This window comes from Petromyzon marinus, chromosome 1, assembly GCF_048934315.1.
Source record: "Petromyzon marinus isolate PM22_M1 ecotype Great Lakes invasive population chromosome 1, UKy_Petmar_22M1.pri1.0, whole genome shotgun sequence".
NCBI lineage: Eukaryota > Metazoa > Chordata > Hyperoartia > Petromyzontiformes > Petromyzontidae > Petromyzon > Petromyzon marinus.
In genome coordinates, this window is record NC_133667.1 from 6,540,231 (window position 1) to 6,553,478 (window position 13,248).

General features: G+C 50.4%; 1 protein-coding gene across 2 annotated transcripts in view; it reads right to left on the minus strand.

Annotated features, from left to right (window-relative positions):
- Positions 1–269: 269 nt before the first annotated feature.
- Positions 270–13,248, minus strand: part of LOC116941018 (uncharacterized) — a 34,536-nt gene continuing 21,557 nt past the window's right edge. For both annotated transcript variants that reach the window (XM_076055410.1, XM_032951605.2), the window contains 11 exons: positions 12,004–12,078; positions 10,712–10,789; positions 9,830–9,907; positions 8,669–8,746; positions 7,334–7,378; positions 6,695–6,769; positions 6,175–6,234; positions 5,912–5,980; positions 5,197–5,277; positions 3,781–3,822; positions 270–3,197 (listed from right to left, as the gene is read on the minus strand). In XM_076055410.1, the coding sequence (XP_075911525.1) occupies positions 3,190–3,197; positions 3,781–3,822; positions 5,197–5,277; positions 5,912–5,980; positions 6,175–6,234; positions 6,695–6,769; positions 7,334–7,378; positions 8,669–8,746; positions 9,830–9,907; positions 10,712–10,789; positions 12,004–12,078 (689 nt within the window). In that variant the 3' untranslated portion in view covers positions 270–3,189. The remainder of the gene's footprint in view (positions 3,198–3,780; positions 3,823–5,196; positions 5,278–5,911; positions 5,981–6,174; positions 6,235–6,694; positions 6,770–7,333; positions 7,379–8,668; positions 8,747–9,829; positions 9,908–10,711; positions 10,790–12,003; positions 12,079–13,248) is intronic.

Genomic DNA, 13,248 nt, shown 5'->3' on the forward strand with positions numbered 1-13,248 from the left:
GCAACTGTGGGGTTCCTGACATCAACTCGTGACAGCGTGAGCACAGCGGCAATGAGGGAGAGAGGGAATCGCCGCGTCCGTGAGATTCGAAGCGCCGAGTGTGAAGCACACGGCGAGTGTGAGAACGGCTCCTGGTGCCACGAGAGTGTGAGCCGACTGCGAGACGCGTGGAGCAGGAGGCCTGGCGCCCTCTAAGGGGCTCTCTGGAGATCCCTCCAGTGGAGGCTCTTCCCCACCAGCACACGCATGACCAAATACACAGCTTGTATCATGTGCTCAGTTGTATTTAATATGTACAAAAAATATTGTGAGCTGGATATTATTTTCAAGAATCGATGTTGATCAATGACTCGTGACATTCCTACCGTGTACAGCGATGCGTGCCCTGCACAGAGACTTACATAGATAACATTTCGTATTAAGCAAGGTTTATCTCTACTTAAACGCGTATTATAACTAAAGTACAGCTAATGCTACGTGACAATGTTAATCTAACACAACCGTATGGAATTACACATTTACAAAAAAATCTAACTTATTTGAGGTGGGTTATAATTTAGAACATGTTCATAAATGAGTGGCTGTAATGTGGGCTTTAGGTGACTTGATCAAATTGGTTTCACTAAACCGATTTGTTCTCCTCAAGCTCTGCACTGAAAAATCCCTCAAATTGGGGTCACGCTGCCACTGCGCACCCTGCAGAGCGTGCTCATGTTAGCTGTGGTGGTCGCACTGATGTCGTTTTCTTTTCTGTTAGTGCGTCACATATCTGACTTGTTACAGACTGAACTACAGGTGGATAAAGGTCAGATTTGTGTAAAGGTCAAATATGTGAGCATCAATCGAAGATGACCGCTTCACCGTGCACAAGCACAGCGCTGGGTGTGGTGGTTAATTGGGCAAAGTGGATAGATGACGGTCAGATATGCAAGGTTGTACTGTATATACATTAAAAACAATATAAATAACATTATAAATTATAAATTAGCACATTTTGCCTTAATGGAGAAAAAACAGGGTACCCTACACAGAATGCACTGCAGCACCCAACACCGACTCGGCAAGCCCACAGTCTGAGTGCTCACGGTTTTATGATTTATGGTCAGACGTCACGAACGCATCTGCTAATACGCAATGAACGGCGCATGCTATTCTGTGGATTAAAACCCCCACCAAGAAAACATGTAACTTCATATATCCATTTCAAAACACACTTTTCTTAAATTTTACAAACTAATAATCTGACATTGGCTGACCAATATGAAAGCCCTCAAAGTGACACGTGCCGGGTAATGTGTAACGGCTGTGGTAACACGTGGGATGTCGCTGTCGAACTCGCAACATCTTCACGATTTGTGCTTGTGGAGGGAAACGGCTGCCCGTGAGAGAGAGGGGAGGAGTAGAGAGGCCGGGTCGAGATGAGAGGGCACAGGGAGCGATGGTTGGCAACTGAGAGGGGATGTTGGTTCGCTAGGTGGCAGTGATATTTAAGTCAACTCCACTTGGAGAAATCCTGTTAATTCATGCCAATTAATGCTGCATTCTCTACGTACGTATGTTTAACTTCTTTCGCACCATACGCGGCCAACCGCGTTAATCGCAGGACAACAAGAAGTATTTATATTCTTAGTTCTTTCGGTAAAGTCACGTTGAAGGAAAACAATAAATTTATGCAAACCGACACACCTGAAGACGACCGTTTGTGTTATGTTCGAAACTTCGTGAGAATTTTTTATTGTTTTATATATATTATTATTTTATTGTTTCCCTTCAACGTGACTTTACCGAAAGAACTAAGAATATGAATTACTGCAGTCACGAAAGCTTTAAATCAAGAAGTATTTAATCAGAAGTGCAATGGTCTGAGACAATGAGCCTTGTGCCACGAGATGCCACGTGTGGTGAATTGAGATCTAATTTTACAATCAGATCCTGCTGCTTCCTGTGCCGGCTCACATTACCACAATGGCCTCAGTTTGCTTGTAATTGTATTTGAAACATAATTCTGTTGATATAATGATTTAGATATTACTGTTGTCCATTGCATGAACGGTAAAAATCTACATTCTATAGCTGAGTCTTGGAATCATTTTAGAGATGCGGTGCTTCCAACGACTGCCACGCACTGCCCATTGTTCGGGTGAATAACTTCGCGTGGAGGTGACATCACCCTTAGGTGGTCAGTCACAGAAGTTGACCGCGAGAGGTGGAGAGAGTTGAACGCCAAAGCATCACTGGAGCCCCCACAGTGCCACGGTTAAGGGACCGGTGGTGATGATGGTTCCGATGTCAGACATGGAGGCATCCGATGGCATCATGGTTTGAGAGTTCAACTCACCATGACGGGTCGCAAGTTGAAATCCTGATCGGGCAGGAACTGAACGAAACTATATTCCCATTGGGGTTTGTACAATTGGTTTGTAGGAAGTCAGTCGCGGTTGTGATATTGAGAAAGTGTTCCATGACCTGTTACTGTGGAATTTACAACACTGGCTCAGTAATACCAACAGCAATGAGTGCTGTCGTGTGAGGATGGCAACATTCTAACTCAGACTTCTTATTAAATACAAATGAGTAAATTTTAGGAACGCTTACTGAATAATATGAAAATGTAAAATTTTAAGACAATAAATACAACATACGCCGGTGCTTTAACCTAAAGTTAACAACTAAAATAGTTAAACTCGAGCCTAAAACTAAAGACTGAATGATAACAAAACTTTGAAAATAAGTTAAATTTAAACAACACCAACATTCAACCGCAGTGGGAGGAGGCACAGCGAGCTGCCAGCCGAGGCGAGTGGCTGGGATGGTGACTCAGAGAGACATCACCACCACGGGAACTTATCCCAGCTCCAGCCTCCTCCTGAAGGTGTTGGGCTCAGTGAGGTTGCTTCTGAAGGTGTGGGGCTCAGTGAGGTTGCTTCTGAAGGTGTGGGGCTCAGTGAGGTTGCTTCTGAAGGTGTGGAGCTCGGTGAGGTTGGTTCTGAAGGTGTGGGGCTCAGTGAGGTTGCTTCTGAAGGTGTGGAGCTCGGTGAGGTTGTTTCTGAAGCCATGTTTCTCGGTGATGTCACTGGAAGTGCAGGGGAAGCACCGAATGTCCCGAGCTGCTCTCAGGGTAGAATCCGTAGGAGAGAAGGAAGAGCAGCAGCTCCTTGACCTCGAGTTTCTCTCCCCACAGCCCTGCACCTAGGCCGCTGTGATGACACCGCAATCACATGGGAGACAAAAACGATCCACGTTAAGTTAACATAATAATTACACGATGAATGAGTAATGCTCATGGTCTTTTTATACTGATGAGCTGTGGCCTACGTGTATGTGCACGAAGTAAGATTTTAACGATGACCTATCAAAGTGAAACGCGTGTGTTAAATCAGCGTGCGCTGTAATTCATTATTTCTATTGCAAAGGACCGGTGAGTTACTGGAGCTGAGCAGGAGGAAGTTATTGAGTCGCTCATTTAATTTATTTGCTAGGGATTTTAAAATCCATCGTGCAGTCTCGTGTACAGCCACCTGACGGCGCTACTCTCGTGAGAACATGAAGATGGAACAAAAACTGACAAGCACACAAATCGGGTTGGGAAGCGCAGACGCCGAGGCGTGGGACCGCTGTCCGTGTCCACGCGCGCCGCGCCGTAGCTACGGAGACCGTGCTGTCAGTCAATCTGAGATGGGCGATGTTCCCCCCATCTCTGGCTCTCCTTGATCTCAGCGTTGCACATCCTCTGTGTGCCCCCCCCCACCCGCTGCTGCTGTGGTGAGCGCGTACACTCACATCTGGTGCTGCTGTACCCCCCCTGGCTCGCTCCCCGCCTCCCTGGGGACAAGGGCAGTGGAGGAGGAGGCAGCGCGTGATTCAGTGGAGCGGACGCACAGCAGCACAACCACAGCAACCACAACCACAGCAGCACAACCACAGCAACCACAACCACAGCAACCACAACCACAGCAAGCATAACCACCACAACCGCTACCGCAACCACCACAGTCATTACCACACGACTGCAACCACAACTGCTGCCAAAACCACCACAACTGTAACCACCACAGCTACAATTACCGACAACAACCGCCATTCGCCACTAGTTGGCGGTAATGTCACCACAGCGCATGTGCCAGGCTATGTGCACTTTAATGCCACGTGAAGTGTCAAACGCCCGCCTGGAAGGAGGTCGGGGGACAATACCAGAAAGTACATTGGGTTGACTGAGATGACTGGCAGACAAACCACCTGTGCCTCTACTGTGCCAACTTGCTGTGTTTTCGCCTAATGGCTCTGCGCTCATTGTTGTGAGCATTGCTCCTCTGCCTTTCATTGTTGCTAGAGGGTGACTACATCCAACTGCCCAGTAACGTCCTTCACGATCCTCCTCCATAGAGGCCGATCTTGATACCGCTGGTACCAATCATTGACAAGTCCACTCAGCTCCCTTTCCTTTCGTGCCACATCATTCCATTGCTTCTCTAATAATAATTATTAAAATTTATAAAGCGCCCTTAAACAATAGTTAACAGGGCGCTAGCCCGTGTTACACCCGTTTAGCCCCCTTTATCTAGCCGAACAAAAGCTGTTGATGCTTCTTGTAAGGTGTGGGAGTACGCACACTTTACCCAATCACACCGCGACCTGCCGATTGACTGTGGCGTACCCATTGACACTGCTCGGTGGGGGGGGTTTAAGAAACTTGTAGCATTGTTTCAACTGCCGGTGACTTCTGGATTGCAAATGCAGTGCGCTATAAATAACACGCACATAAGCTGGCAGATGTGGCACACTGAGCAGTACAGCCTGTCCTGTTCGTGTGCACATGCACGTGTGTGTGAGTGTGTGCACATGCACATGTGTGTGAGTGTGTGTGTCTTTGTGACAAAGACACAGAGCGGTACTGCAACGTCTGCGCTACAAACCAGGTGACTCAAGTTCGATTCCTGCTCACGGCCAACACCAGTGATGATCTGAACCGGTTCTGGGCCTCCCCTAGGTCGACTTAGCCTCAAAGTAGTACCTGGTACAGTGTTTAAACATCACCACTATGGAGACAAAGGTGTGGTGCTGGCCACCCAACCACCCTTCGTGTGCCGTCCCAGCCTTCATAGGTGTTCGCTAACAGCACTTGCTCCAACAGTCTGTTAAGGCTATACGGGGAATCTTTGTTTTTTGTGTGAATACATCTGAAGCGCTGGTTCTCACGTCTTCGCAAGTAGAGGATGAACAGAACCAGTACCACCGGAACCACCAGAACGACCAGCACCACTGCAACCACAGCTCCAGCTGGTAGAGACACAAATACAAACACGAGTGTCAACACACACACATTCACACACACAGAGTGTCAACACACACACAGTGTCGACACTTGCATTCACACGAGTGCACAACCGTAGCGGCCAGAGTCGTTTTAAAAGGGGATGGCCCGGCGTGAGCCCTGCCCCACACGCGGTCCCCGCTCAGCGCTGTGCAGCGACACTCGCCCTGCCCTCTCCACTGCAGGGGAAACCATCCCATGCAAGCGAGGAGTTGCACATCGACCATGGCAGTGAACAGCGCTTTGTCCGTCCACTGTTGGATGAAATGATCCCTGCGCCGTCGGTAACTTTGGTTGTTTAGCCATATGGTTGAATTGACGGGAAACCCAGTGCCGGGACACTGATGTTAGCCGTGGCTGGAAATCGATCTTGCCGGGTTACGTCGTGCAGTGCGCTAACCAATACACTGCCACTCCACCTCTATACGCACATAATTTGGCTATATGACACTTCAATGATTCCCACGCGAACGCTTCCATGTTTGTGTGGAGAGCACAGGGATCGATCCTGTTCGACGAATCATGAGCATTGACGGCGCGTGTTGTGTGTACTCATGCTTGCGTGCGCTCCAGGTCACGTGTGCGTGTGTGCGCACGTACTCGGCATGCTCGCCGTGTCCAGGTGCTTGCAGGCGGCGATGTCCAGGGTACAGTTGCGGTGGTCGCACTCTGCACCGATGGACAACAACACCAAGAAGAAGACAGCACGAGCACGCAGTGAGACACGGCCACCGCTCAGCCACTCACCCCCAGGTTTTCACCCTGGCCCGGGTGCTGCGCTTAGGAACGTGGCTTAGGTTTTTAAAACAAATACTTGGGTGTTGTCTGTGTGTCCCGCGAAGGGCTCACGGTGCGGGACTCACCAAGTGGGTAGTCGGTGGAGACGAATGCGCACAGCGTGAGGTTGAACACCCGGTGAGACGCTACACACGAGGCACACACACACACAGGGCACCCAGTGAGATATATCCACACACACACAGGGCACCCAGTGAGAGATATCCACACACACACAGGGCACCTAGTGAGAGATATCCACACACACAAACAGAGCACCCAGTGAGAGAAATCTACACACACACAGGGCACCCAGTGAGAGATATCCACACACAGTTATATAAATATAAAAACATAAATTCTTATGCAAGCATGTCGATGCATGTATCGTGAGCATTAAGAGTCGGAATGAATCGATGGATAGACGCGGTGTACCTACAGCCCTCATCAGTCTCCCTGCCCTACATGGGAATCGTGCTCTCAGCCACCAGGGCGCTCGCAACACGGCCCAGCCTCGGGTCACGGGGGAGTGGGGGGGAGTGGGAGCTGTGTAGGCATGGGTGGGTGGAGGGGTAGCAGGGGGAAGGAAGGAACCTAATTGCTCACCGGGGTTCTGAGCGAGCTCGTGGTGGTAGTTGTGGAAGCATTCCGTGTTGTTGAAGCAGCTGCTGAGCGCGCATTCTGCACAGAGGACGCACAGAGACGCGACTGAAAAACGCTCACGCACAGAGGCACTCACAGCATTGACAGCGCGCTCTCAAATAAAAGTGACAATTATTCAACCCAGGTAAACCTCGCTCAGTTTGATGCTTACTCTTTAGGATGGTCCTGCATTGGGATGTTTTTAAATAATAATGCAATATACGTGTACACTATTTCACAGACATAATTGTCCGTGACTCTGAAGCACGGGGGTTGTTAGTGGTCAGGTGAAGTTTGGGAAGTGCTTTGATGGATTTGGGGATGGTAGTAAGTTTGTTCAGGTTCAATAAAGAGCCCAACTGTGCTCTTGGCTCCTGTAAAAGACAATCGAGTTGGCCAGTGGTGGTCTTTACCAAGTTGTAGCAAGAGCCAGTTGCCTCTAAACTCTAAAGGGTTTTTTTATGAGGGTGGAAGTCGGGCCTGGGCAGTTGAGATGGCATGGGAACACCAACAGATGGGTCACGCTGGAGACACGACAGAGGAGGTGTGGATGGGTGGGTGAGGGTTGGTCAGCCGTGGTGGGATTGGAGGAGAGATACTCACCTACAATGTCGTCGGAGACGTGCGGCCGCTTCAGCAGGGCTTCAGCTGCATTGGGAGGAGGGGAGAAACACAAGACACACACCGCTAGTACAGCCGCCACCAGACTCATGGGGCAAGTGCTGTTAGTGAGCATCTATGAAGGCTGACGTGTCACATGAGTGGGTCGTGTGGCTACCCAGTGCTGATGTTTACACATTGCACAACGGAGGCCCAGGACTGGTTCAGAGATTACTCCCCACTGATTGCTATCGTGGTGAAGCATCAAGCTCAGGTCACCAGGTTCAGAGCACGGTGCGCTAACCACTGCACCACCACTCATCCACACAACCAGGCACCCCTGGTCTCACCCATACCCCGCTGTGACCCCAGTTCCACTTCTGGTGGGGCTCCCCTCCTCACACTGACACCACACAGCTCAGGATATCACAACGCGATGCAGTATGGTACACGAGCGTCTCCGTGGGCAGTGGAACACACACCGGGAGTGCGTGCCGCTCTACTGCACGGTGCCTGACAATTTGCCTGTACTGCATTGAGAGCGGTGCTCCAGGCCATATGGGAATTGTTCAAAATCCCCTCAGTTCCTTGCAAGTGTCGCCATAGCCCATGCAGCATACACGTCGTGTTCACAGGAATGTAACCCGTGTGGTGTTTTACATTTCACAGCAGCAGATGGAGTGGCACTTTTTTAAAAATCTCACAATGGCCAAGAAACACATTTCATCAACTACCATATTGTATCGACTCTTCTTATTCAATAAATTAACTTAATTAACTTCAAGACTGTACTAATGATGACCCCTACGTAGCTATGCGAGTTAACGATTTGATTTTATGGGAGACACAATTCAGGCATTACTGGGCACCATTTGGTGACATTGACAGTGGAAGGCTCTGTAATTAAGAGTGAGCTGAAGTGAATGCAAAACAATTTACAGTCAATTTGTGGACAAAGGCCTCCCCATGCCGTATCGGTCATGGGTGTTGTTTGACCATACTTCACCAAGCTGGTCATTGTAGGTTCGTGAAGGTGCCAGGACTGGTTGAGATGCAACTCGCCGCCGACGTTCGCCGTGGCTTTTGAATGGACCTCGGGCTGCAGAGTTCACATCGCGGTGGTGCGCCGATCACCGCTATGGCTATGACTACGCGCTGTGCCTGTGGCTATGGATTGCAGTGGTGTCTCCCCTGCGAGGGAGCGAGGATCACGCCGGGTTGGCCCTGAGCGGTGCCGCTGTGCGCCGCTCACGGGCAGCCAGCACACGGAGTGCACTGGGCCAGCCCCGGCCCACGGGAGCGGGCGTGGTGAGACGCCAGCAGCACCGCTGCACTCACCCTGAGTGCGGACGATGTTCGACCACACCCTGTTGAAACACTCGCGTTTGACCTTCAAGTAGCCCTGAGCCTTGCAATCTGCTCGCACACGCGCACACCCGCAAAGATCGCGGCGTTCACTCAGAGACTGCTGGGACAGCTGTTGCCACTGAGCAGCTATTGAGAAGGGCAAGGCGCCCCGAGGGGGTGTGGCCAGCACTGTGCGCGGCCATCTTTGTCTCCGCAGTGCTCGTGTTTTACACACTGCAATAGGTACCCATTGTAAGGCTGAGTGGACCTGGAGGAGGTCCAGGACAAGTGCAGACACGACTTGTCACTGATATTAGCCCTGCTCAGGAGTTGACCCCATGTCACTTGGTTGATAGTGGAGCGCGCAAGCCACTACGCCACCACTCCCTCACATTCATACAAAAACAAAGATCCCCCGTATAGCTTTAACAGACTGTAGGAGCAAGTGCTGTTAGCGAGCACCTATGAAAACCGGCACGGCACCCGAGAGGGTGAGTGGCCAGCACCACTGCTGGCCGCTTTTGACTCCCTAGTGCCGATGTTTACACATCATATCAGGTACTCATTTGAGGCTGAGTCGAACTGAGGGAGGCTCAGGAAAGGGTTAAGATAATCGCCACTGCTGTTGACCGTGAGCGCGAATCGAACCCAGGTCGCACAAGATCATAGCGGAGCGTGCTAACCGCTCCGCAACCACTCCCCCCCGTGCATACACACAAGCACATGCCCACAAGCCTCACAGACCAGTGCTATGTGAGAATGTTTGTGAATTAATGCATTGAAGTACTTAATACGTGTGGGGTCTCCATGTCTGTGCTGTGCAGGTATGCGTCCATGACAGCTAGGCAGGTGTGTGGGTTAACATGTGGGCAGGGGAGCGTGGACAGATGTATTGGTGGACAGGTAGACACGAGGAAGTGTGTGTGGATCTGGACAGGTGTGTGTGTACCTGGGTAGGTGTGTGTATGTGCAGGTATGTGGAATGGGCTGGTGTGCAGGTACACAGGTGTGGGTGAGTGTGTGTACATGGACAGGTGTGAGTGAGTGTGTGTACATGGACAGGTGTGATTGAGTGTGTGTACATGGACAGGTGTGTGTACACGTGCAGGTGTGTGTGCTCGCTGTGCCGATGCTGCCGAGGTCCCAGCTCACCGGTCAGCTCCGCCATCGACTTCCTGTGCAGAAGGAGGCAGTCCAGGTCGGTGCGGTCGAAGCCGTCCCCCTCGCACACTGAGAGCAGCACAGAGGGGGCCGGGGAGCGCCGACTGTGTTACCACCGCTGGGGTGAAACAGTGCATGCACACTCGAAACAGGCAGTGCACAGCACGCCGACGGTCCCTCTAACTCGCGTGTATTCTCTAACTCGCGTGCATTCTCCAATCCACGTGTTGCTCTTCTTGTCTCTCTATGTAATGGTGAGTACGCATCTTGCGATGCACTTCTGTTTCACACTTTTCAGAATTGTGTTCAATTTCCTGACATTGTTCAGGTCTCTCATCCGTTAGTCATAGCAGGGAACACGCACTGCTACTGTGCAATGAACACATTGAATTCTGCCCAACAAATGCCTACTGATCATGCATTTTAGCTTAATGTGTCACTCTAGAATTATTTACCTATTCATAACGTCATTTCCAAACGGGGTTTAGCCCATTTGCTCCAAGAACCTGCCGAGAGAGCTGAGTGTGCACGCTGCACAGTGCTACAAACGCAGCGCACGGCACACAGACAGTGGCCCAGGCGCTTTAACACGAGGGACTATGTCCATCACATGGCCACGTGAGAGCCTCTCAGATGCATCACCGCTCTCTAACTGCGGGCGAGAGTAATCACAACATGGCAACCACTGTCGTGGGCGGCTTTATTTTTTTATTCAATTCCAACCCCCACCCCCTCACCAAGCAAATCCTTGAATTGTTCCAATGCAGGGGCACGATTCAATTCAATTATAATCGACCCTGTGTGCAATGGCTAAGTCCCCTGGACTTGAAAACCAGAGGTCGACGTTTCGATTCAGAGTCGACCGTCTCTCACCTTCAGCACCAGAGAGGTTCTTGTTGAGTGGCGCCTCGCACTCCGTCTTGGCCTCCATACAGAGTCGCATCTGGCACTCTGCAGCACAGGGAGCGAGCAAGCAGAATGTGATCCATATATTGGCCAGGTGCAAATATGATATTTGTAAAGGTGATAATCACGTCGAGTGAGGGTTCATGACAAGAATTTTGGCATAAAAACTTCCAAATGTGACCTCACCCACAAAACAAATATGGGATCGCAAGTATTCCGGAAACCTACATTTTAAATTCACGTTGTGACCAGACACGAGCGGTTTCAGATGTTAAACAGAAAGTTGCGTAGAACTAAATAAGAAACTGATGGTCGCTTTACCGCGAGGAACCATTCCGTACAACAGACGATCCAGGGCCGGTGGCCTGCTCACAGCTGTTGGTGGTGGCAGGATTTATTTTGGCTGCGTGGTGTCCAGTGGCAGGTGGTGGGGGTTGACCCTGTTTTAAAGCTCGTTTGGAAACCGCTAGCATTGGATAACGTTGCACAAGCGGAGATTCCACTTCATATAAACACGTGCCTAAAATAGGGACATGCTTTCACTCGACAGAGAAGTTGACTTTCGTAACAGACGCCAGGAAGGGTCGAATTGTTCCTCTTTTAATGAAAGTTTGCAAATGTTTCAATCTGATAAGTGTACTCTCTTAGAGATCTTGATGGAACCGAGCCACTTGGTACTGCTGCACAGCACGGCTTGAACCCAGGGACTGTGACTGCCCCCCAAAGCCTCCCTCCCCCCATTAACACTGCGAGGAGTGAACTCGTACATCTGCTGGCTCGGGGATCAGAGCGTGGAGCCGGCAGAGCCGACTCGCCCCCTGAGTTCCAGCCGAGGCATCGGCCACACGTGGCTCTCAAGGGCAGCGAGCTGATGGGCCTCCCACGGAGGGAAGGTTGACAGGGAGGCTTCGATATCAAGCCGAGTGGAGAATACAGAGAGGGCAGTGGAGTGAGATGAGAGGTAGGAGAGAGCGTGGAGGGGGAGTGGAGTGAGATCAGAGGGGAAGGTAGGAGACAGTGTGGAGGGGAGTGGAGTGATAAGAGAGGAAGAGGTAGCAGAGATCGTGGAGAATGCGGTAGTGAGACAGTGAGATGAGAGGGGAGAGGTGGCCAGCGATGAGTGCAGAAGGAGCCGGGATCGCTGCGCTTCGCCATTCGTGGGGTGAGGGACGGTTGCGCCCTCGTGTCACCGTGCATCTCCAACATGAGATGCAGGCCGCATGCACCTCGCCTAGTACGGCTCAGAGAGTCTCCCTCACCTGAATCGGCGCTTTCCTGCTCGGTCCTCGTCTGGCAAAATTGTGAGGCTGCGAGGCACTTCGTGTTTTTGCATTCTGAAGCAGAAAAGAGATGCATCACGATGGAGAGGTTAGCAACGGACGTTGGGGGGGGGGGAACAACTGATATCCATTCCCCCGAGCTTCAGCGGTTCGCACATCGATCACGTGATTAGGGATCGGTTAGCTTTTCGTCTCAACAAGACTGCTGTGTTAATAGGACCATACAACTCATTGAGCTGATAAAATTCACCACAACGTTAAAAAGAGACAATCGATTATTGAATACGCTTTGGTTCTTTCTGTAAAGTCACGTAGGGTAAATAAATAATAAATCACGGCGTTTCGATCGCAACACAATCAATCGTCATCAGGTAGAAAGATACATCTGTAGATATCTTTCTACCTGATGACGATTGCTTGTGTTGCGATTGAAACGTCATAATTTATTCTTTATTTTTCTACCTACGTGACTTTACCGAAAGAACCAAAGAGTATGGGGTTCCTGCAGTGACGAAAACTTCAAAACAAGATCGATTCTTGAATGTAATCACGACCCTGATGGGAGGGAGGAGATTCGCCACTCCCCGACTGCCCATTCAGCGCAGTCACGCTCCAACCCTGCCCCTGCATCTTACGGCAAAACTACTTCACAAATCAACGCAGTTTCCCAGATACGTAGATTACACTTTGTATTATATTTTGTGTATCACGCATTGTAACACGAATGAGCACGCTCATTGCCTGAGCCAGGTGTATGACGCTACTGCGAGGCTCTCGGCGTCCCCACCGCTCCGTGAGAGCCGCCTGCCGCGCAGCGCCCCGCCAGAGTGCTCTGCCCACGTGACTCATTAATTTATTTTCTTTATTTTAGCAGCTGATGCCCACTGAGATGTATAGCTCTTTTCAGAAGCGACCTGGCCCACAAATGATAGCTCAGCAAAGTGACTTATCACGTGTATATATACATCAGGCAAAACTTTAAACGCATGTTTATAAATGTGGAGGGAAAACCAGAGGACCCGGAGAAAAATCCACGCGACCATTTGGCCGATGCAGCCAGCACGTGACGGGATCTGAGGGAATACTCGACAGGGGATGTTTGGCCACCACATTGACGACATATGCCGCAGAAGCGGAATTATCAAAATTCAGATTCAACTTCTATGAATTTCAGCAGAAGTACCAATCCACTTCCTGAGCAGACAACTAGATATTTTGAAACCA